Source organism: Xiphophorus maculatus, chromosome 4 (genome assembly GCF_002775205.1).
Source record: "Xiphophorus maculatus strain JP 163 A chromosome 4, X_maculatus-5.0-male, whole genome shotgun sequence".
Taxonomy (NCBI): domain Eukaryota; kingdom Metazoa; phylum Chordata; class Actinopteri; order Cyprinodontiformes; family Poeciliidae; genus Xiphophorus; species Xiphophorus maculatus.
The window spans coordinates 14,475,943-14,501,504 of record NC_036446.1 but is presented as its reverse complement, the minus strand read 5'-3'; the positions used below and the strand labels follow the sequence as shown (position 1 = coordinate 14,501,504).

Genomic DNA, 25,562 nt, shown 5'->3' with positions numbered 1-25,562 from the left:
TTTAAACTGACATCATTGCAAATAAGAAACTGTTAGGGATAGAGTTGAAGTCCTGAAATGGTTAATTTTGCCCTTTTGCACTAACTACAATTAGAGGTTTAATATGCATATGCCCTGATTAATATGAATAAAGTTTGTTTATACAGATTTACCACAAAATTTATGAGCTGAGCTACAACTTTTCTATCACTGTGTCAACAATTTGTAATTCCCTTGTACAACAGCAACATGGATTTTGAAGTCACTTAAAATTTGGTAGCGTCCCTTATGTTTAGTGGCAAGATGTGTGAAAAGCCTCAATATACATCAAACTTTCAAATTGATAAAATAAGAAAAATCCTCCTTTTTATTTCTATACACTTACTGGGTAAAAAACTGACACAATCAAACATATTTATGTTTGAAAAAAAATCACAGGTTACATTATTATTACAATACTCTCATTATTTTTTACCCACATTTTCCACACTTTGGTTGTAGAAAATTTCAAAAAGTTTGAACTCACAGAGAAAGGGATTTTGACCATTCATCTGTGCAATCTCTCTAGATTATTAATTCACTCATGCGCTTTCTCCTATTCAGCTCATGGCCCAAGTTTTCTATAGGATTTAGGTTTGAGCACTGACATAGCCATGGAGGAAGGTTGATTTTATGTCTGGCTAAAAAGATTTTGTTATATGTTTTGAAAATGTTTTTTTTTTGTTGGTAGATCCAATAATGATCCATTTGTAACTGTCTGACAGAGATCACCAGAGGTCTAATTCACATGTTATTTATGACCCATGCACTCTGACAGGGTCTGCAGCACCTTTGGAAGAAAAACAGGAACACAGCAACACCAACCCATACTCAACAGGAAGCATTCGATTCTTTTCTACATATTCATAGTTGTTTTACATCAATCCACTGCATTGTTTCTTGCTGAAAAGCCCAACCATAGTCTCATTTGAGCAAAGCACAGAGTTCCTGTTAAAGCATTAGAACTTGGAAAACTGCACGTTAAAACTATTGTAGGGACAATAGGACAGGAGTGTTTTTTTTACTAGCTCGGCGCCCAAGCAACTGGTTTTTAATGTACATGGTGTCTATATTGGTTGCTAGAAAAATTTGGTGACCCAAGGATGACACTGGAGATGGAATAAAATATCTTTCCACTGTATTCCAATATGCTTTTTCAACATACAACTGCATTATTGTAATTTTTCTAACATAACTGGCCCCTGACCTCTATGCTTTGTTGAGATCCGAGAAAAGTCCAATAATTTGATTGGTATCTTGCCTACAGCATTGTTCTTTCCAAGTGCTTTCACATGCATGGAATAATACAAAAGTACAAAACAGCTGAGATGTCATTCAGATGACTTCTTAACGACTCAGAGAGGATTTCTCATTTTTTCACTGAGCACTTTCTGGGTGGAAATATCTGAAAAACAATATTACATTTTTCCAAAAAGAAAAAGAAAATCGCAGCCGATCTGTCACAACCATTCTAATGTGAAAACACCACCCAGCCCTCGAGCTGCTACCCCTGCCAGCAGTCTTCACTGTGGAAAACAAAAACGGCCAAACATCCATATTTATGCTCTCTACTATTAAACTGTTAAACATCAAATAGCCATTAGTGTAAGAAATCATTCTAACTTTGCGTTATCAATCAATCAAATTTTATTTGTATAGCACATTTCAGCAGCAAGGCATTTCAAAGTGCTTTACATCATATCAAACACAGAAACACAACGCAACATAGAATCAACAATCAAAACACGACATTAAGTCAGGTTCCATCAATAAATTTGTAATTGATTACGTTTCAAATACAATTCTATCGGGATTTTATTACTTATTTGCTTTCCATTGTGTCATTTTGTTTGTATTACAACAAAAGATTTAAGGCAACCAATTTGCAAAACTGTCAAGCAACATAAAAGTGTAAGAGTTTGTACAGCTAAAGCTACTCCCATGAATGTTTGACTTCTTGTGTATTGTATTTGGAGATGATGTATGCATCCATTTAATTTTTTTAATTAATTAATACTTTTTCTTCTGTCTATATTCGAGTCTCTTCTTTTTAGAGCTGAATTTTAATTCATTAAAATGTTAATTTTCTAGAAGCTTGCTTCAGAAAAGAGATGAAGCAGCAAGCTTCCCAATGCAAATAAAACCATATTAGCATCTTTCATGTCAGTGAAGCCCGACTGTCACTGAAGCAGAAGTAGGGAGGGTATTTCTGTGGAAATTGCTCATATTATTCACCCTGTCTCTGTGAAAAAATTATACTAATGGCCATTCCCAGTTCCTGGTGGCAGAGCTGAAATGAGGAAGGTGAAAGAAACCATGAAACAGTAGCAGCAAGAACTCAGACACGCTTGGGATATTAAATAAAATCACCCACTTGTGGAATTTGTTAAAATATAACAAAATAAAAATGTACAATTAAATTAGTAATGTTAACATTAAGCCGGTGTGACATGACCAGAGATTGTGGATTACTTTCACCTTTGTTTTTTACTAATACAAATTGGATAATTTTATAAAAACTTTATCAGCAAGAACAGCTATAAACCGAACAGCCACTTCATTAGATACGCCATTCTATTAGCTGGTTGGATGGCCTTTTGCTCTTAGACCTGCCCGGAAATTTTTGCAGCACAGATTCACCAGGGTTTCAGAAAGAGCCTAATGAGATATTAGCCCATATTTAAACACATGTGTAGATATGTTACTTCTGAATTTAGAAAAGCCACAAAAGACAGTGATCAAGTAAACACAATAGCAGATTTTGATGATGGAGGATTTGAGGCAGGCAGGGAGAGTAGAAAACTGCAGGGACAGATTAAAAATGCCTAAAAGGACAAATTCGTCAGCACATGAGCTCAGAGTCGTTCCCAACACTGTCAGGTCCTGTGGTTTTGTTGGGGTTAATCCTAATCAGAGAAGACGTCAACTGGTTGAGCTGAAGTGTAGAAACTGATACTGCTCCTGTATCTTGGAACAAACTTCCAGAAAATGGCAAAGCTGCTGAAAAACTGAGTTCATTTAAATCAAAGCTAAAAACAAATTTCTTTAGAGTTGCTTTTGGTTGATAGGATTAATTCTAGTCTGGACTGAAACTTTTCAGTATTTCTCTTTATGAAAATATTATGTTTTTTGGTTGTTTATTGTGTTATGTTTTTATTATGCAAAAGAATTGCCTTGTTGCTGAAATGTATACAGATAAACTTGGCTTGATTTATGACTGAGTAGTTGTGCCAAGAAAATATACCCCATGTCATTATACCACCAGGAACAATCTAAAGCATTGAAACAAGCCAAGATCGATCTATAATTCCTGTTTTTTGTGCCAAATTCTGACCGTGCCATCTGACTGTCATAGCTGAAATTGAGACTCACATAACAAGGCAATATTTCTTCAGTCTTCAGTTTCCAATTTTGGTAACTTATCTGGTTCAATGTCCGACATAGTGAAGCCTTGTTATAATCCAGGTATTCTATACACTGTGGTATAATGAGTAGGTTTCTTTTAGGTATTGTTACCTTTCAATCATCTCAAACCCGTCTTCACCTCAAACATCCGCAAGTTATTTTTGTTGATAAACTGCCACTCACTGTATATTTTCTCTTTTTTGAACCGTTCTTCTGCATGTACTAGAACGTCTACATGCCTAAATGCTTTGGGCCGCTGCCATGTGATTGGGTGAGTCACTATTTGAGTTAATAAGCAGTGGAACAAGTGTGCCAAATGGAGTAGCTGGTTAGCATAAGGCGGGCAGCGAATAAATTTTGAACATGTCATTTTATAATAAAAAGTAGTCAAACGAATCCCTGCAGCACAATCAGAAGCAATTATGTGAGTTGTTTCTGCCTGTGAGCTAAAGCCCCATTAAGCTTGAGAAAGCTTTTTCCTAGGTTGCGATAGCAGCTTCTCTGATGTTGTAATCAATGTTCTGCTAAAGAATCTCTGATCTGTCTGTCCTTGCAAACACTTCACACTATTAATAGACATAGAAAATTGCTTCAAAATTCCAACTGGATGCAAGCTGGCTGTTATCAGCATGTGCTGTGAAAGGCTTACACAGCCTTCAGGTGTTAATTAAATCTCCACTGACATTCCCATATCCTGCTTGACAGAATGGACTGCAGTTCAGATATTGTGTAGATGAAGTCTCTTCAGTCAGACCAATCTCGTGCAAAAATAGAAAGGAGAACATCCAACGGGCAAGGGAGACAGAGTGATGACAAGAGATTTGTCCATGCTAAAGGTAGATGGGTTTGCAAGCACTGAATACTTCTCTAGAGAGCCATGAACTGATTTGCTGACCATGGTTGTCCTCGGTGGCACACTCTTAGCCCCGCAGTGAAGCCTGGCAGATTCATTCATCAAGCAGCCTGAACCATCATACAGGCAACCAGTCTTGTGTCCACAGCTAGGAGGTATTATTAGAGATGAACTTAGATAACTGTTGTTGATGACCCAGTTCAGCATGACTGTTGCTCTAAAAGTATTTTTTCCCTCTTTCTATTATGATTCTTACTTTACAACAATGTCGATGAGGACTTGTTATTTTTTTAAATGCTTTGCAGTAGAATAGCTGATGATCCTAAAGCTGCCCAGAAAATAACCTTAATCTCCATGTCTTCAGAAAGCAATGTAAGATCCTGGCATCACAAACAGCTTTCCATCAGGAGAAGAAATTAGTCTAAAACCAACTCGACATTAATTGAACTCTTTGTATGATAACTTTCAAAATTAATGAATAAAACCAATAAAGCAAAAGACAAAATGTCCTTAACAGACATAAAGAGGATTTATAGAAACGGCAACTGTCAACAATTTAATGAACAATATGGCATAACATAATGACCAGACAGTGCCAAACTCCACTACAACCAGTAAAGTACTAGCTTAACAGCATATCATTTAACTTCTGAAGGTTGTGAGGCAAGGCTTCAATGAATGGATATGACTCGTTTCTACAACTCATCTCACAATTGACAAATAGGAGAGACATCATTGCAATATGAAGATCAACTCAACACATCAAACTAAATGTCGTGTTCCTAAGAAACAGGCTTCCTCCATTAGCTTGCCTTCTTTCAACAGTTCAACATGTGGTGATACACCATGTGTCTGCTCACTGTAAGAAAACCAAGTTTCTTTATCATTACCCATCCACTCACTCTGAACATCTTAGAGGTCAGAACCTTAATTCAGGTGAAATTAGGAAGTGGAGGAGCAAACCATGGATCATTTGTCAATTAACCAAATGACTAAAATGAGACAGCAAGCAATGCAAACTCAAAGTAAAGGATGAGGGAAAATGGAGCATGAAACTTAATCAGGCACATAGAGAATATGGTAACAGAACACAGCAGAAAACTTTCAGCTTCAGAACAGGTTGGACCAAACATGCTGCGCCACGCTCACGTTGAAAGTTTAGCATATATACTCATTTAACAATCATTATTCATAAATGCGCATGAAAGTTATTGCATAAATTAACAGACACAAGCAAAAGACAACAAGTTTTGAAAAAAAAAACTAGCTACATATTTTTCATCAGACATTACAATCCAGCCAATAAAGGTATGAGCAAAACAGAAAACATAATGTTGTGTATTTGTAAGCTTTTTGTCGCAAAATATTGATGTACATTATGGTGTTTGACTATGTGATGTGCACATTAACACACTAAGAAAGAAGAGAAAAAGAGTAATGAGGTTTTTAATGCAGTTGTTGTAAAGCAACTCATTTTCATTAAAAATGAAAGATGTGATCCAAAAGTTAATAGAATGAGCCTTAACCTGGAATTAGCTAATGTTACTGTCATACAAAAACAGTAAATCTGGACAATAAATCACAGCCAAGTTCCAGCTTCTTGCAAAACTCTACTGTAGACTAATATTAGCGAAGAGCATAGATAAGAATGAAAATGTTTGCTTCTGACACTTGAAAATTTATTGTTATGTGTCTTTGGGCACAAAAACATAAACCCATAAAATACAAACCTAGTTTCATTTTTGTACACTTAGCTTCTTTTTTAAGTATAGCATTTAAAAAGAGGAAAGATCCCTAATAGGACACGGCAAACGCCTTATGACTTTCAATGCCAGTGAAAGGTTCTGTTAAGATAAAACGTTGAGACTCACAGTGCTTCTGTAATATGATTTCATCTGACAGTGGTTCTCAGGAATAATAGATATAATTCACTTTTAATATCTGAAAAAAACTGCCCTCATCTCACTTATGAGCCAGAAGTCAACTCTAAGACCAAAAACAACTTGCTCACGAAATGGCACTGAAAAGAAAAAGGACAAAAAAATAATAGAAATCAATAACATAGGAAAATTGAGATGAGGTGCAACTTTTTCTGGAAATATATTTTACATAACGAATACAGTGTATAATCTTATATACATGATATTGTGCAATTTGGTGTATTTTGATTTCAACCACACCTTTACTCTTAAAATAAATGACCTGTGTTTAAACCACCTTCAACCACGCTTCAGTCTCTTACAAACAGTAGATAAATGTATGCAGCACTTACTCATTTAGAAATAAAAAAAATAAAAATTTTGATTAATAAATTAACTAAATTATTTTATTTTATTGTTTAATGAAATAATAATTTTCTTTTTTTTAATATTCAGATGTTCTTGTAGGTTTGGGGAATGTGTCAGGACCTCACTTGTTAGACGGTGGAAATTCTGGATTTCATTTTTCTCCCTCTTTTCTATTTCTGCACCTGTAGTGTTTATGGTGGAAGGCCACATTTGGATTATGCTGTGAAACAAATAATGATGTGATGGGGGCACCACAACAAGATGGTTGGTTCCAGTCACTGTACTACAACATAGTTTGCATATTTACTGCAATACTCTGCGTAGACACATGACATATTTATATCTATTAATGTACTAGTTTTGTGGCAGATGTAACGTTATCACGGTTTTAACATCAATTTTAATCAATAACTTTTTAGACAACCTATAAAATCTGTTTAATATAGAAAATTATATTAAACATTATATACTACGATGTAAATATGAATTACACTTAGTTTTTGAGTCTATTAGGAATATGTAAGAGGTTGCATCTGAATCCTTTGTCCTTATCCTACTCTATCAGACAGTGTCTTTTTCCATCTGTTTGACCCTCTCATGAGCCTCTAGTTCTGTAAGTTACCAAATGATATGATGATTGTAGTGAATTTCAAGTAGCAGTGCTAGAGTGTTATTTACACTGAGCCAGAAAAACAAGTATCGCCATTTTTGAGAACAGATTTATCAGGTCACCTCATGAATCAAACATTAAAAATATTTATTAAGATGGCTCATTGCATTTAGAGAGCCAGATTAACTGCTCGTGAAGATTTGAAAAGATATTGCCTTATGGACAAGGAGTTTATTATTATTTGCAATTGACCATATTACACTTAGAATTTAAACCTAACAGACCAAATCACTGTTAATAAACAGTCTTGTCAGTGTTTGATTAGTCTTGCCACAGTCTGTGAAATAAAAATGAAGCAATTCACAGCTGAGTAATCATACAGCTGAATGAAAAGCAAATAGCTTCATTTAAATTTCAGTATCCATATGTACTACACAGCTGCTGGGTGTTTAGATTCTGTAATATAGATTTCACTCAATCTGCTTCCCAACCTGCTACTGACTGTTTCTCATGGTTTGCACAGCAAAAGTAGGGGTGGAGGGACTCAAAATGTTGCAAATTCTTTCACACACACACTTTAATCTGCAAAATATAAATTTGCAAACTTGGATTCACCAATAAACATAGTCAAAAGCAATCATGCACATCAAAAGAAAAGCGATCCAGCCTTGATTATCGACTGATAAGAGGGGGAGTCACGATCCTGGAGAATACAGATCCAGAGCTTAGTAAAAACATGTTTTGATGTTTAGCATTAATCTTAATTTTAATTTCCATAAACTGCATCATCTCAAGCTCATAAGAGCTTAACAAGAGAATAACAATCATTCACCAAGAAGTTCTCACATACCCAAACAAGATAAACAGTTCTGGAGCTAACCTGTAACAAAACCAAAGAATATTTAGCCTGGAATTGGCCTCCGACACAATTCCGCTCAATTCTCATCTCCCCTCAGTGCTACATTTAGGATTTCTTCCATCAGCTCAACAGAAGGAAGAGTTGTGAATTAAGATGTTGATTTTCTGCGCACTGCGAGATTTGAGCCACCAATAAACAAATAAATTAATATTACGGAGACATACATTCAAACAAAGATATTTTTCATTGTTTCTTTGGTCAATGAAGAAAATAAATCAGGTTGTGATCTATTTAAGTACTTCGGACTTGTCATATTCTGGATGACTGAAAATCTATACCAATGCAACTTCCCATGGGTACACTTCATTGACTATGATCTTAACCAGCACAACTGCATCATTGAGGATCAATACCCATGGTATCAGGTATTCTTGTTTGCTGTATAATCAATACATACCTACAAAAAACAAAAGAAATGCATAAAATGCAGCTGGATTAACACAAACAAGTATTTAAGTCATTCATATAAAACTGTTTGAATGGAAACACCCGACTGCACTGCAACCTGGGTGTTTAATAACAACAAGATAATCAATTCAAAATCCACTCAGATAAATAAATTACCTGTGTTTAAAGATATATGCACTTAAAAACTCACAGAAAGCACACACTAGGTTTCCTGTTGCATTTGAAATTCTACTTTCATCTGGCAGTTCTGATCACTTTAACCAGTTATAATAACAGTCATATGAGCCAAGACAGGCATAAAGGTTTTTGAGAGCATTATTTTCCAAAACAGGAATAGCTCAGCAGTGCTGAAAAAGCTGACTTGACAGTCTGAGAGAAATCTGCCAGCTAAATTTAAAGAATGATTCCTTTTTCATATACACACATATAAGCTTTCATTAAAACTAAGAAAAAACAGCAAGCAAAACCATCGGCAAACAAAAGAGCAGTGCCATAAGAAAAGTTGTAATGCGAATCTCTGGTCACTTTTCAGACAATGTAGTGTTTATCTTATTGACCATCGTGGCTTGGGAAGCATGAACACAGAGCTAGGGTTAAGATGTCAGGTCTCATTTTAGCATATGGTATGTCTATGAAACTGAGATAAAAAAAATGCAATAGACCCATGGGAAGTAAAAAAGAAATGCAAGGAACATGACAAAATGGTTTCTGAAAGAGAAGAGAGTGGTGACAACAGTGAAGCCTGTGAGATAAAAGCAGCCCGTCGCAGACGTGGGTACTATCCTGTTGACATGTTGTGCATCTAAGTGTTTTGTGTTTTGCGTCTAGAGGGCAGCATGAGGTAGAAAAAAAATAGTCTTAAGAATCATATGTTGAGAAGTCCTACATGGCCCTGAGATGTGTGATTCATCACATTGATTCCTTGATTGACCAAATAATAGCAACATGTTAATGTGGAGATACAGACACAGAAATCTATGTTGCTAGTTTGGTGTGTGTTAGATTGCTAAATACACATTTAAATGTAAATATTTTTCTCTTACAAAAAAAAGGATATGACACTTAAAAAAATCCAAAAAACTAAAAGTGTACTGCCATTTTGAATTCAGACATTGATTAAACAATTTGACCCTTTTAAAAAAAGCACTTGTCTTAGAGGCTTTATACAACAAATTTATAATCCAGTGTGAATAGCTAAATTTTTCTTAGTGGGTTTTAAAAGAATATTACAGCATTTTTACTTCCTGCAAGTGGAAGCTAAGTTTACATCTCTTTGTTGTCAAAAGGATGTCTATAAACTATGTCCTGGCTTGTATTTCACTTTTCAATCATAGACTGAAAACATTTCTGTCAAACTGTGAAATATTTAGGTTGGAAAGTTGATAAAATTTGCTATGACATTACCACTGCATAAACTTAGGTTCAAATGAATCAGCATTTTCTTCACTCATCAATAGGATGCTTCCAGCACTATGCGACCTTTAATATGTGGGGCACTGTGATCTGTTTCAGCTGTGAGCATTTACTGCAGAAACAGTCCATCCAACAGGATAGATATAATGTTTACATGCAAAACATGAGTTTGTGATCAAGAAAATTGTATCCAATAAATTCTGCCTTCTAAAAGTGTGAGGTTATTGTTACAGACACTGATTAGTCATAATATTTTTGATTGACTATCAAATAGTATGAGGAACATAATAAAGCTAAGTACTGTAACTAAAGAACTAAAATAGGGTAAAACAGGGGAAAAATTATGAAATCAAAGAAAATCTTTTGAACACATAAATAATAAGCAAACAACACAATATCCTGACACTTATTTGGTCAAGGAAATTCAAAAGAAATTTAGTAATGTCTTTTTTAGCTCAGGGTATTGGTACCCTGAGCTCATTCAAAATTAACGCAGGGTACATTTGTTTGGCCATACGTAAGTATGGCCAAACTATTAACTTGGTAATCCTGGTTTGCACTAATTTTGCTTGAGCAAATAGTTTTGTGAATGTGTTCCACTAAGAATATTTACAAGAGTGAGCTAACTTCAATTTATGGCTTGTCAGCTTCATTTTGCATTATTTCTTATGCAAAATTGCTGTACATCTGCACCGGCAAGTAGTCAAGATGGGACTCTCCAATGTTCTTTACACTGGACTAAACCTAGCTTTATTTTCTTAGAGTTTTAGTGATGCTCTGGAGCATCAACCACAAAAGCATAGGAAATAGTTGTGCTCATGATAACTATGTTTAAGTAATTTAAAATTTTGCATAGTCTTGTGTTTTTTCTTACTCGTCCTCCTACTACTTTCCATGCAAAGTAATATTTTCTTTTTACTTTCTACAGACAATAAAAGAATTAGTAAAATTCACATAATGTAGTGAAAGTTTTTCTTTAGATGTATTAAGGAAGAGCACAAGATGATGGCATCTAATAAGATAGCAGACAGCGCTGTTTATTAAAGTAAGTGGTTATTTTTTTGTTCTTGTCTGTAAGGATATTTGATGGCTTAGAGTGGTGAGCTGCCAGTTTTTATAACTACTAAACAGTCACAACAAGAATTCTACTAAACAGATGTGGCAAATTTCTGCGTCATCTAATCTTCACAACAAAGCCAAAAAAATAGCATTTAATGGTCAAAACAACAAAATGTTTAGGAGTTCTCAAACATAAGACCAGGACATTTTTAAAAACCAAAAGATGAGTCAAAGAGAAAAAATGTAAAACAGAAGTGTGTGTTTGTGTGTATTCTCAGGAACTATGTGAACCACATTTCCTCTTGTAACATAAAAGAGCCTGAATTTCATTGATGTTTCATACATGCTTTCAGGCTATGCAGCATATAGTGCTCTCCTTAAACCAGTGCAAAAATAATTAGTTGGTCAAGAACTTTAATGAACTGTGAGTTGAAAATCTAAATTCTGAATGGCATCAAGGTGAGCAGCAGTTCGATTTCTAATAGTGTGATGAGAGACTGAATCTTTCCATGAAATGAGAAATCTCTTGAAGAACATAAAAGTCAGTGTAAGTTCCTTAGTTTGCATCTAACAGATGTTCATATACAGTGGGAGAAAACTATTTCCCTCTTAAAAAGCCTATTTACCAAAAAGTATTAAAACAGTGTGAGGTTGAAAGAATTCTTGTAATGTGCCTTTTGTTTATATTTTTTTTATTCACCTTACAACAACAGATTTGTACTGTAAAAACAGGGCTGGTAAAAATGTAACTTTTTAACATAAAAACATAAATTAGATCCATTTACACTCCTAGTCTATCACAGATTGGAATCTATAATCTAAAATCTAAAATAAAGCTGTAGTCACCTACATTGTCCTGTGGGTGTAAAACAAGCCAAGCTAATCAACATCTCTACCTTCATGCTTGACAGTCAGTACAAGGGGTCTGTTCTTTTTGTGCTCCTAGAAACATTGTTTCATTGAGAAGTTAAATAACTGGCTTTAGTACTTGTCTGATCAAATGAGTTTTGCTGAAAGGCCGTTTTGCTTTTTCCAGTTTAACTTTATAAAACGGATGTGCACTGACGTGTCGTTTTTAGAGAGAATATCTTTCTCCTGGCTGCATGCCATACTTATTTCATTTAATCTATTTTTTCATTTTATGAACTTTAACATTTGAATACTAAACCAAGATAGTTACAGTCTGGGATGTGGATGAGGAGATCACTTTTGTCTTCATATTTAAAATTAGCAGATAATTGTACAGAATTGAAATGCTGCAAAAAAAAAAAAAACTTGTTCAAAAATGTACTCAGAACTATTTATAGATATATCTGAAATATCAATCTTAAAAATTAGAATTAAGCAAAATACACATGACAATTAAATTTCAGAGCAACAATGTGAACTAATTCCACAGGTATAAGCTGAAACACATATATCTACCTGTTTACTCAGAGTTAAAGACTCAATGTAATCTTCTATTAGTTGTTTTCTGTTTGTGTTAACTGTTCTCCTATTTAAATATGGCAAAAATAATCACACTAATACTAACTGAGCTACACAAAAAGAACAGAATTACTAATTTCGCTCATGTTATTCTGGTATTTACATATAGTTCAACTTTTATCAGACTTTGAAAGACAAAAAACAGCATGAGGCTCAGAGCTGTATTAACGGGCATCCATATGTATTTCCTGCCTTTAATCTGCCATTCTGGCTATGACCTGAGGAGGGTTGGTTGTGCTCTCTAGTGCAGCTGTGTGGCTCATGATATTAGAGGATTCTGTGTGTGTTCGTACTGTGTAATAATGAAAAACACCCCACGCTGCGAGAGGAAATAGGAGATTTCATAATCCGTCTGAGGCCTTGGCCCTGGTTACTCGTCCGTGGAGGGAGTCTCATTAAACTTCTCATTAGTGACACACTGAGCTTCTGTAATGACTAAATGCATATATAAATCACCTCAAACATGAAACGAGGGACGGCAACAATGAGCTCTGGCTGCATCCCGGTGCTGCCTACTACACTGATAAGAGCAATTGTACATGAAAAATGGAATAATATTGGACATCTGTTTACTCTGCAAAGCCTTTTCAAAAAAATAGATGCGTTTCCTATTTACTTTGACAGCTAACCTACTCAAACTGTAGGCATGTAGCCTTTCGACATTTAAAAAGATGTTTCCTCTGCTTACAATTCAAATAAAAGCACCATTTTTTAAAATGTGAATGGTCACTTCATGATTCTTCTTATAAAGGAATCTGAAAAAGAAAAAAGGTTTTCTTATTAATTGTCTGTTTTATGACTCGGTACATCAGACATAAAACTGAATGACTGAGTTGTCAGACATGAGATTAACTTCGAAAGAAAGGTCTAAAAAGTTTGTTTGGTCGACATGCAAGTCTACATATGATATAGGCATCATAAATCTACCCTACTATATCAAATATTCTTTCTTCTTATTACAATACAAATACATTTCAAGACAATATATATGTATATAGGTGACCCTATATACTCAATGTAATAAACCTCCAATTCTAAAAATATATTGAACCTTGGACATGTATATTTTTTTACTACACATCTGATGGAGGCACAGCAAGACAAATTGCCAAGCACAACCTGGTCCCAGGTCTTAAAGAACGACAAATCCAAACACAAAATAAACCCATCACACTCTGAATTGACATAGGTAGGACTAAAAAAAGGCTGTGCTTGTAAGGGTGTGTGACAGCATGTGTGTGTGGTCTGCATGCCTGCTTGGCTTTACAAATGAAACTTTGTATGAACACTCAACAATCAGTGCACCCTGTGGCTGGAGAGAAGCTGGGCTATGAATATCAATTTTGCATTCATCACTAGCTGCTCCCCTTGACGCCTTCGCAAAGCGAGTCATCTTTCTGTTTGTGTCAGCACTTCCTAAGCAGCGCTGCACGGCTCAAAGCAGGGACACTCTTTTGCCCAGTCTTCTTACCGCAAGGACAAGGACTATGTTTTACGAGTCAGAAAAAGTAGATAAAGTGAAAATGCAAGATGCTTGTTTTAGGAAATATAATTATCCATTTTTAGACAAATGTAAAGAAATTATAAACATGTTTTAAATTAAACTGATGTTAACAGATTCAAAAAAGGTTAAAGTGCTTTTAAGTGGGGTTTTTTATCATTTAAAAAGTACAGACAAGAGAAGCACTGAAATTGAAATCAGTAATATGACAATGAAAATGTAATTTATTATTGATCAATCTTAATTTACTTCATCTGGTGGGAAGCCAACACAGTGCCATGTATGTTTGAATTTTTTCTCTCTTATTAAACACCTTCATTTAAAACCTGTATTCTGTGTTTACTTGTGTTGTCTTTGACTACTATAATTGTCTTCGAAAAGTGACAAACATGCAAAAATAGTTAATTGCTGTCTTTTTGGGGGATTGTCTCTTCTTGTAAGAAAATATTGAATTCCTCTGACACCAATCTAAGCATTAATGGAAATTTTTAAAAACTTATCAGTTTGTGAACTACTACAAGGTCACAAACACTGGGCATATTTGTAGAGGAATTCATAAGGGCCTTTTGTGCTAAAATACATTACTTTTCAGTGTTGTTACCAACTCGTTTTATTTATTTTTTTTCTCTCGTAATTAAGTATCAACTGACCATCTGGAAATGTAATTTAATGAACAATTAGTAGAGGAAGTGTGGACTCTGTTCAAAGATAATTCTAGTTCTTTTACTAATAAGCATCCCCCAGTCAAGAATCAACATGTAAGAAAATTGCATCAGCGCCTGGTTCCCCAAAGATCGAGCTTCTCTATTACAAATGAAACCATTCTTGTGCCAGTTACAGAGTACAAGCACTTTTATTCACAGTTCATTGTCCTTCATCACATTAACACGCTTCAAACTAAGGTCAAAGCAAAACTTGGCTTCCTGTACAGAAACCACTCATCTTTCACATTCTCAGCTAAAAGAGCCATTATTGAAATGTGTACTCTTTGATTATTCGATTATGCTGACAGAACTTATGCAAAAGAAGTCTTCCAAAAATTGGATACAATCTATTATTTCCCCATCCGATTTATTATCAATGACCCTTATAAAACACACCACTCACTGTTGTACTCTCAGGTTAATTGACATTCATTGCTGTCTCGTTGTAACATTCACTGTCTCTTGTTCATTTATAAAACTCTACTAGGTCTTTCACCTCCTTCTTTAAATCAGCTACTGCAGAAGATTCCTACTCAAGATACAATGCTCATTCATTCCAACTTATTAAACTGAAAATCCTTAAATGGTTTCTTTTGGCCATTTGTCTTTTTGTTTTGCGACTGCAATGATTCAAACTTTTATCAAAATACACTACATCTTGACACTTTGATTTAATTTTCTGCTTTGAAAGACGGACTAAATTACTTTTTCAAGGAGTTATGTAATTGTTTTGTAGAATGAACGCATTGTCCTTTATATGTATGCATATATTGGTATCCTCTCCCCTTCGCTTCCCTTTTAGATGTTCTAACACTTTCAGGCTAATATTGTAAATGAGAAATTGCTCTTAATGTTTTGCCTGTTGAAGAAAAGGTTTTTGACCAGTACCCCCAGTAATCATGTACTTATTTCCCAAATTAATCAGACAGCAAATTATAGCTTTAGTAAATCCACTGCAATTTCACTCTCATTTCTAAGGTTAGAGGTAACTTGTATACCTTGTAATGATGTCGGCTTAGAGTTCAAGCCAAATATAAAAGAGTGCATTAACAGCAGTAGGGAAATAGAAACCAACCAAGAAATTCACAGCTTTTACTGTGCTCTCATTATGTACACTAGGTCTTTAGCATCAGCAAAGAATAAAAACTCTGTTGAACCATCTGCTCCTCCAGCAGGGGTTATTTTAAGACAAAGTGAGCAAGTCATAAAGAAAAAGAAAAAAGAAAAATATGCCAAACTATTAGCTGGGATAATATAGACAGCGTAAGAAGTATGTGAAGGATGAGAGGTGGAAGGCCAGAACTTTAATAAAACTAAATACACTTTTTGTGTGTTTTTGAATCCATGGCACCTCACAGTTTCATACTAAATCAATCTGATAAAATATTAACCCAGCATGTAGAATTTTTAGGGCTCAATTTAATATTTTCTTAGCTGATTTTCATGTAGAATATTTTACTGTCCATAGCAGATCCAAAAGAGGTGGTAGTGATCCATATCCTTTGTCATTATTACTACTACTACTACTGTATTTATAAAGCACTTCAAAACAACAATAGCTGTGACAAAGTGCTATACAGATAATCAATAAACATTCAAAATGTGGAAAGGGCAGAAAACAACAATAGAAACAATAAAATGTGATAACAGAGGTAAGAACACAAGTCTCAACACGTGTTAAAAGCCAAATAATAAAAATGTTTCTTAAGATGACAATGAAGGGGCACTTCTATATGTCACGGCAAATCATTCCATAATTTGGGAGCTGCAAGAGTAAAAGCTCTGCCTCCTCTGAGCTTCAGGTTCGACCATGGTACCTCTAAGAGCAGGTGATCAGCTCGAGGGTAGGGGTTAAGCAGCTCAGAGAGTTAAGACGGGACAAGCCTATGTAAACTTTTAAAAATATATAAAATAATCTTAAAATCTTCTATTTAAATCTAAATAGAAGATCTGTAGCTAAAATAACATAGATGCTTGAAATAACTCATAGGATGGGATGGGACACTAATCACTGAATAGTGAACTCATAGGGTTTATTTAGCACTTTTACAAGACAGTCTCCTCTACAAACACATAATTCTTACCTTTTGCCTGATCTCTTCTTCCATTTTGACTGGTGAGCCCAGCTCAGCTACCTGTTTAACTCCTTCGCTGGCTAAGCCACCAAATTCCCAGAGCACATAATTCTTTGAGTGGGAGGCACCGATGATGGCTGACCAGTGATTGGTGCGACCTGTAGAGTCAGACAGTAAAATATCTCATTACCTGGATTTCTCAACCATTTGCTTTACATTATCTTCAGTTTTCCTCTTCCATTGTGTTTTACTTTAGGAACTCTGGCTAGTAGAGCTCTTTAAATGCCTCTTTTACTTTTAATTGACAGACATTCTGAAAAAAAATATTTGCTGCAATTCGCAATTTGCCGGGAGCCATTTGTTTCAATCAAAATATACTTAATTTTTACCTCCTACAGTTATATAATAAGTGTCACTCGTGCCTTTGATTGTCTTTTATCCAGGACAAAAGTATGTAGGCTTGAGAAACTGTAAAATGTTGGTTTTAGGATCTGTACATGCAGGCGTAGAGATTATGCTGCTGTGCTGGTATCAATACTAAGAAACAGTTAGTACTGACAGGATTAATATGACAACAATGGAAACTAAAAATCAGCTGCACCTTCTAAACCAGAACTTCACAAGATGTGGAGTATTGGTTACCATCTAAGGATTTATTGACATCTTTGTGATGTTTATGGATAAGTTTTGCATCATCCCTGCAGTCTCTGGGATTGAAAAGCAACCACAACTTTATTGCCCAATGCTTTTACGTTCTTTCATCATGCACTCTGCTTTCCTATTATGGCCTTTCCATACATGTGACATGTATGCTGTTTAACTGCTGCAACATCAAGCACTGGCTTGAGTGTGTGAATATAAATCTCAGAGATTTATATTCACACAAGACTGTAGGCTAGGGGGGCCGATCAAAGAAGAAATACTGGCTGAGCTATGTTTCCTTGGATTCATGAAAGAAATCAAACAGAAAAAAAGTTACTAAAGTCCAACACTTAATTTAAATGTATTCTTTTGATCTCTTAAACGTAAGCCAATGACATAATAAAAACAAACCAAAACAGTATACCCCCTCCAAGGAACCACGCTAATACATGAAGTTAATACAAAGTTAGATGTTTAGCCAGCTGGGAGGGGGTAAGACTAGAGGTCTAACAAAAAGTGTTGCATGTCCGACAAACAATTCATAAATGTGGCCACAGGCTGGTGAATCTCAATAGTGCTGCTTTACAATGGGGTGACTGATAGACAGTTTATGAAGGTGGCCAGTGAGCAACCGAACAGGCATATTGCATATATGAGAACCACAGGAATGAGTCAGTCAGGTGACATGCATAACAGGTTAAAACTATTTATAAGCAGTAACTTAAGGGGTCAGAGTTTACCTGAATGACTAGCACTTGGGCAGTTGATGACAAAAACAAACTTTAATGTTTGTTATGAAAATAATGTTAACAAGGTGATCGATCTAATGGATGTTCTGGTTAAAATGAAAATGTACAAAAATTAAAAACTTTTATTTAGTTTTCTGAACAGCAAAATATTTTTGGTTTTATATGTCAAATCCTTGTAAAATAATTCAAATCTACTTCTATTTACAGAGTAACCAAGTGCTGTTCTCAGCAGAGGATTAAAAGTAGTTTTTTATTGTCATTTCAGTAACATGTTTCCTCTGACTGCAACTAATGACATTTCAGAGGAGCCTACTGTAGACAGATTCCTACCCTGGATATTTTTGAAAACTCTCTGAAGAGAACTAAATATTAAAGTGATGGTAATGAGTCCCTTTAACCCCAAAGACATTGAACTCATTCCAAAGATAAATCCACAAAATACCAGTTCAATCAGGCAAAAATCTAGTCAGCAATTATATGACGGGTTGAACTGCTAAAATGACAATCAAGATTTTTCCAGTGATTATTGAGAAGGGCACATCTGTCTTATCATCTATCATAAACAGAGCTCTTGGATGAAAGAAAATAATTTTGAGCCTAAATTTGCCAGTGATATAAGTCATTGTGAGGTTAACTGTGGTTAAGTTGGAGGTGGCTATGGCTTGGTTAATAGAAAGGTTGCCTGTTTTTGATGTACGTGTACATGTCAAAAAAATGTTATATTGCATGAAAGTGCAACATTTTCTGTCAGTCATCTCAGAAAGAAAAACGGCTTCCACATAAAGGTGCACTGTGCATATTCTTTACGCACATTTTCTGTGGAAAGTTGTGTATCGATTTCATGTATTTCCCATGACAAATTTGTTAATTTCCACACTCCGAATGGATACTAGCAAGTTTGATGAGCTAGGTGCCTAGCCCTATTTATTCTTCACCAGGGCAGCCTCAGCCTTATCAGCTTGGTATCACATACTAAACAGTTTGATGTGAACACCGTTTCCTGCCAAGTATCTTACTGTGTGACACTGAGTACAAATACCCGCCAATAAACATGTTCAATTAAGCAGACGTGTCCAGCAGGCGTCAGCTTTAGGTTCAAACTGAGTCCGCTTTGAGCACTCTTGGTCACTCGGCAACATAATCATGGGGAAGACTGCTGACTTGACAAGAGAGAGAGAAAAACTCCTCTTGCAACAAAAAATGCTAATTCAAGGTCAGGAGTTGGGAAAGAAAAGGTGCCAGAATGGCCATAAGTCTGTGTTTGGTACCACCGAATAACACTGTCCAGTGCAATATGTGCAGTGTTATAATAACTATTTACCAAGGAAATGACTTTGTGCAAGGAGAAATCAATCTGTAGAGCCCCAAGAGTCAGGATGAAACATAAGCCACACAGCTTGCCCTCTCCTCCACTAAGTTGATCCATCTATGAATTGTGTGAGTGCACGCCTACACGTGTGAGAGAGTGGATCATACACCAGCTACTTCCTGCCTAGGACAGTGAATTAGGGCTTTCTTCAATTCCAGGGTTTATCTCATTCCACTGTAATCAGTATATTGATCTGACTGGGGGAGAGGCAGATTTAGACAGGAGAGGTATTGTAAGCCGAAGGTCTATTCACATCCTGATAGTTTGGCTGAAGGTTATATGTGCATCACACCCAACTAGGTAGCAATAGCCTGCCACCCATATCACTATTGAAAGGGACGTGCAAAGTCTAAGTTACATGGTTTAACCATCAAAATCCTTTCTTGTGTGGTTTGGTTTCCACAGAATCATTATCCAGATCTGTTAAGATAAGCTCAGTAATAAAACAAGTTTGGAAAAAAGGCTACCATCTTTTTATTGTTTGGTACAACACAGATTGACAACTGACACTGTAATAGCTCCAATGTATGCCAATTAGTAGCAACAAAACAACATTAAATAAGAGCTAATCCTGTGCAGCTTTTTATCAGAATACATTTCTTACTAGCTTAGATAATCGCAGGGTTTCCCCACTTGTACTGACGGGCTGCCAGGTTTTACCTGTTCCGCTGCCAGGCTAAGCGTTTCTTGTTCTTATTTTAAATAGATGTTTTTGTACACCAGCAGCTCTGACTTATATGACTCTTTGTTGCGCCCTGCTGCACACTTCACCAGCAGAGGGTCATTCTAACAACATTTTTCTTCTAACTACAATATTAATGTTTTGGAGTGACTCAGCCAGAGTCCTCAAAACAGATAGAAAATCTTTTTAGGGAGCTAACGATTAGGTCAGAGAGCCTTCTAATCTCAAACCACTTGGAACTCATCAACAACAACAAATGGTCAAAATACCAGTGGAAAGATGCTGGTCAGTAGTTATAATAAGAGTTTAATTGCTGCCATGCACATAATGATTTTTCCCCTGAATGTAAAGAAGGATCTAAATATTTTTTCAAATGTTAATAAAAACAGATTAGCTACTTATTTTCTTCAATTTTAGATTATATTGAAACACCAGAAGTACAATTGTTCTTACGAGGAAAGTCTTTGGGGTGAATCTTCTCTGACCAGTTCCCATGGAAGGTGACTCTGTACTTTGCTGTTCCACAAGCACAACAATCAAGTAAAGGCTTATCCGTGCTATCTCCATACAAGGATTCTGTTCAGAAATGACAAAGCAGAGGACAATGAGATATAGATATCGCTCATAACTATAAAGAGAAGACAATGATGCCCACCATCTGGAAGATGAGTGGTTAAAAGAGTAGGAAGCAAGAGAAGGAGAAGAGGAACGTGGAAATAGCATAAATTGTACTGTACAGTTCTTTTTGAGGTGCTGCTATATGGCAACCAATACCATGCAAAGCCAGGAGAATTATGTAGCTATTCATTATAGTATTTATAACAGCAAACAAGAAATCCCCTGCAATTAAGTTAAAACAGAAAGAAAATACACACATAAATAGCACAGTGGGGAAAGAGCACTACCAGTATGGTAATAAAAAGGAAACTAAATGTTTAGTAAACATTTATTCCATGCCAGTAAATTAAGCTTACCTTTCTCACACATTCGCTTCGTCAATGCACCTTCATCCTGAAAATAGATGATTCTCTTCTGTACAATGCTTGCCCTAAAAGCAATCACAAGAAGAAGAAGGAATTGAGACAAAATATTGTTAAGGTAGCTCCAACATTAAAATCCTCTTCTAGCAGAGTAAATAAGTTGACTTTTTCTACAGCATACACCTTTCTTTTTCTTTGCTGTGTATATAATTATGATAAATATGCTGGTAAGGTGGAAGCCTTACATTAAGTTCAATATAACACAGCTTGCATGTTAGTAAAACACAAAAGTGAAAGTAAAAGTATGAAAATTCAGATGATAACAAAATAAGGAATAAGAGTAAATGTAAGATTGAGCTTAAAAAAGAAAGAATGCATTATATTGTGTGCCGGGAGTTGGAATGAGACGAATGAGAGGGCAAAAGCAATGCTCCTAAAAAAAGAGGCCTGGCAAAGGGGAGGTTTCCCAAATTGAGCTGTCTCCGAATCTTGTTGCACTCTGTGGTGGGGAACGCAGGTTTAAGAGGGCTCTTGACATGTAAATTGGTCAAAAGAAATTCCCAGAGGCCATAGGACTTGAGAAAATAACAACAGAAAATAAGCCTCCGGAGACCTGAATTCTTTACAAACGCCAGTCTTGGCTGCAGGAAAGTTTCCATGGGGATAAACCCTGACAAGGTGGAGCTGATGATGGCACCATGGGAGCCAGATGGGCTGAGTCCAGCTGGAATCGTTCTTTGTGGAGACGAAGTTGAACTGTGCCACGGCGTGTAAAGCGTCTATCTATCTATCTATCTATCTATCTATCTATCTATCTATCTATCTATCTATCTATCTATCTATCTATCTATCTATCTATCTATCTATCTATCTATCTATCTATCTATCTATCTATCTATCTATCTATCTATCTATCTATCTATCTATCTATCTATCTATCTATCTATCTATCTATCTATCTATCTATCTATCTATCTATCCATCCATCCATCCATCCATCCATCCATCCATCCATCCATCCATCCATCCATCCATCCATCCATCCATCCATCCATCCATCTATCTATCTATCTATCTATCTATCTATCTATCTATCTATCTATCTATCTATCTATCTATCTATCTATCTATCTATCTATGTTTACCATTCAAACAACATAAATAAAATACGTTTTTCATATGTTACAAAATTCTCATTTTAAATAATATATGAAAAATAAATCTATATTTACCCATATACAGTATGTCACCTGTCCGTCTCAACTGCGCTACTATAAAATATAGTATTGCCGCATGTTTCTATATGCAGTTTATGGTTAGGATGGCCTCTCACACTCTGGATGAAATGGTTAAAGGTAAGCATCACCCGCACCACATCTCTAATTGTTCACGCTTTAATTCAATCTCACTCCAATTTCTCATATCTCCATGAGGAGGAGGAGCAAGCTCTTCCTCACCGCGTGCCCACTTTCCTTGGCTGGTCAGATAATCAGGAAGAGTAATGCTTATTTAACATCCAATTTAAATTCTATCTCACTTTTTTTGGATCCAAACTACCACCGATTGCAATCATCCCGAAAGAGTACTGATTTGCGTGTGGGGGTGTGTGGGCGTGTGTGTGTGTGCAAGTGGTGTTGGGTCTTGTTCCAGAGAAAAAATAGACTAAAAATGAGTAAGAGAAGATAAAAAAGCAAGATAAAGGTCGTCAAATTTGTGTATAAGAACTTGTTTTGTTGTATCTCCTCTAAATATAACCTTCAATCAAATTATTCTCTTAGCTCTTTCATCTTTTACAACAACCCAGGGGAACAAAATGGAATTATTTTGTTAGCTCAGTTAAGTTGAATGAAATAAGTATTTTGGGCGTAAGAACACATTCAATTTCAATTTATATGTCCTTTTGATTATCATGTAATTTTTATTACAATAAACAGACTATGACAACTGTATGTGCTTATAGAACTCGTGTAATCAATGATGCACTCAGACTGCCTATTAAAGTGCATCACACAAACATCCATGCTAGAGAAGAAAATTACAAATAAATTGCTTCTCACCTACAAATGGAAATATAAAAGAACTTTTTATGGTGACAGCAATGTGCTTCATTCTGGTCGTGTGAAGCAACAAAGAGATAATTAACCACAGGGATTTAGCACCTCTTGACTTGACTAGCTGAACATGCTCTTTATGCTCTTAATTAGATCTGCTTGATTTTATAGCGTACCAAAACAAAAACCCTATTAAGCACTTTGAGAAATGCTGTTCATCCAACGAGTTTGTTTTATTGTGAGGACATTGTCATTGCCTTAAAATGTTGTCTCTGCATTTGGTATTGATAGCGTGTCTCAACTCAAACCATGTTTTTAGCTGCTAAAACATATTGACATGTTGAAGAAAAGCATAAAAATTGAGAACTGATAATAACAGGGCGGGTAGCTTTAGAGCACTTGAGTCAACGAACAGTGGATTATGTCATGAACAAAATTCTATGTCATGTTTTAATTGATATCTCTAGCAACAAAATGCTGAAAAGGTTTCTTCAGTTTGCAGAAATGCACACTAGCCAAATATATAAAGTTTCCTTCTCATAAAAAAAGAAACAATATTTTTGACTGTGAATCATGTCCAGAGATATCTAGTCTCTTCACCTTGAACACTTGCAGTTTCCTTTCCCTCTCACACAAACACATTTTATACCAACATTTGAAGCCTGCTGTTGGTAAAATTGAAAAACTCAAAAAATATTTTAAAACTAAAGGGAATTGAAAGATATTGAAACTGCAACTTATGCACCCCAGAAGTGTTATTTTTAAAACATGAAAAGCCCAAAAAGGATAGGACTTTAAGTATGACTTTCAAAGACACTTGCTGCATTAAACTAACCAACACCTGTTCTGGGAACCTACAAAAGTCCTGGTCAAAAAATCCTTATGTAAAACAGAACACTCATCATTTTGCATAGCTGACATAGGTCTAACTGTACAATAGAAATATTTTCTCTTAGTCCAATTGCACTTCCATATATACTGTAGATGGCCAGCTTTGCACCATTTATATTTCCAGGTTACAATGAGTATGATGATTACTGTCACTCAAACAGGATAAGAAACCAACTGCAAAGAAAGAAACATTCTAGAAGCAAACAAGCTGTTTGCAAGGAAAAAGACATGAAGCTTAAAAAGGAGCTCATTTCTTACCAAAAGCTATCTGATCTTGCATTAGCAAATGTTATGTCCTATGTTTAAGTGCACAGGATGACAAATGCAACATTTGTTGTCACATGTTGACAACTGTGATTACTCTTAATCTGTTTTATATTTTATGGACGGTGTGATCTTTCCCATTAGAGAAACACTTTTAAAAATGTGTATCTGCATGCACTGTTTTGTTATTTAGACAATAAAACATAAAGATTGAAATAAAAAAAATAATAATCCTGAAATGTAATGTCAGTTTTCAGACAGTTACAAAAATATGATTTCTCAATATCTTTTTAATTTTAGCACTGGCATTTGTTTCATCCCTCTTTGGCAGTTTTAAGCTATGTTTAAACATCTTACTGTGGACATGCTCTCTGCCAGCTGGCGTTTCTACTGTTCTGACCCAAACTGTTTAGCCAAAAAGACCAGCGCCTTGTCTAACATTTCTGCTAAACTGTGACTGAACCCTGTGTTTTATGCCTTGTCAAGAACAGAACAACACTAATAAAGTGTCAAAATACCCAGACAACTGTAACAGAAAAATTGAAGAAGTGTCCGTATAAATCAATATCTATAACATTGTAGAGCTAAAGATGATGGTATAGCTGGCACATGATGAAGAAAGGCTTGCCCCACCTTACTGCAACACATCAGAGATCTTAAAATAGATTTGAAACTTTTAACGTCTATTCTCTGAGTTTATGATGTAGAATGTGCACCCAGGCCTGGCCCTATCATCATGGACAAAGTCATACCACAAGGCTCGTGTTTTTCCATCTGAAAGCGCAATAACAGCAATAATTATACTGTCAAACAGCAAAGTTTAGGGTACAACATGTCAGTCAGGGAAGCTTTTAGAAACACACAAACCTACTCATTGTGTAGACATTTGCAATTTTCAGTGCAGGTCTTCTGTTGATAACCAATAATATTCTAGAGGCAGGCACCCTGACTGGCATTGACAAAGTGCCTGAGATATGTGAAGTAAAATTAAAAACAAACATTTACATGAGTCTTATGTCCTTTTGCTAATCTCAAGTCACTTTTTTTCCCAATTTCTGTGTATATGTTGATTTTAAGGTGTTTCTATACAGCTGACTGCTTTAGTCATATATATGCTGTGTTTATGAGTGTGAAATACCCAGTTTTATTTAAAAACATCCTTCACTTTACAAACACAGAAGATGGACTTTTCT

At 35.5% G+C, this 25,562-nt stretch overlaps 1 protein-coding gene across 1 annotated transcript in view; it reads right to left on the bottom strand.

Moving 5' to 3' along the window:
• Window positions 1-25,562, bottom strand: part of spon1 (spondin 1) — a 51,542-nt gene that overhangs the window by 16,681 nt on the left and 9,299 nt on the right. The window contains exons 4-6 of the mRNA XM_005813524.2: window positions 21,158-21,231; window positions 20,637-20,759; window positions 16,751-16,899 (exon numbers count right to left, since the gene is read on the bottom strand). Coding sequence (XP_005813581.1) covers window positions 16,751-16,899; window positions 20,637-20,759; window positions 21,158-21,231 — 346 coding nt within the window. The remainder of the gene's footprint in view (window positions 1-16,750; window positions 16,900-20,636; window positions 20,760-21,157; window positions 21,232-25,562) is intronic.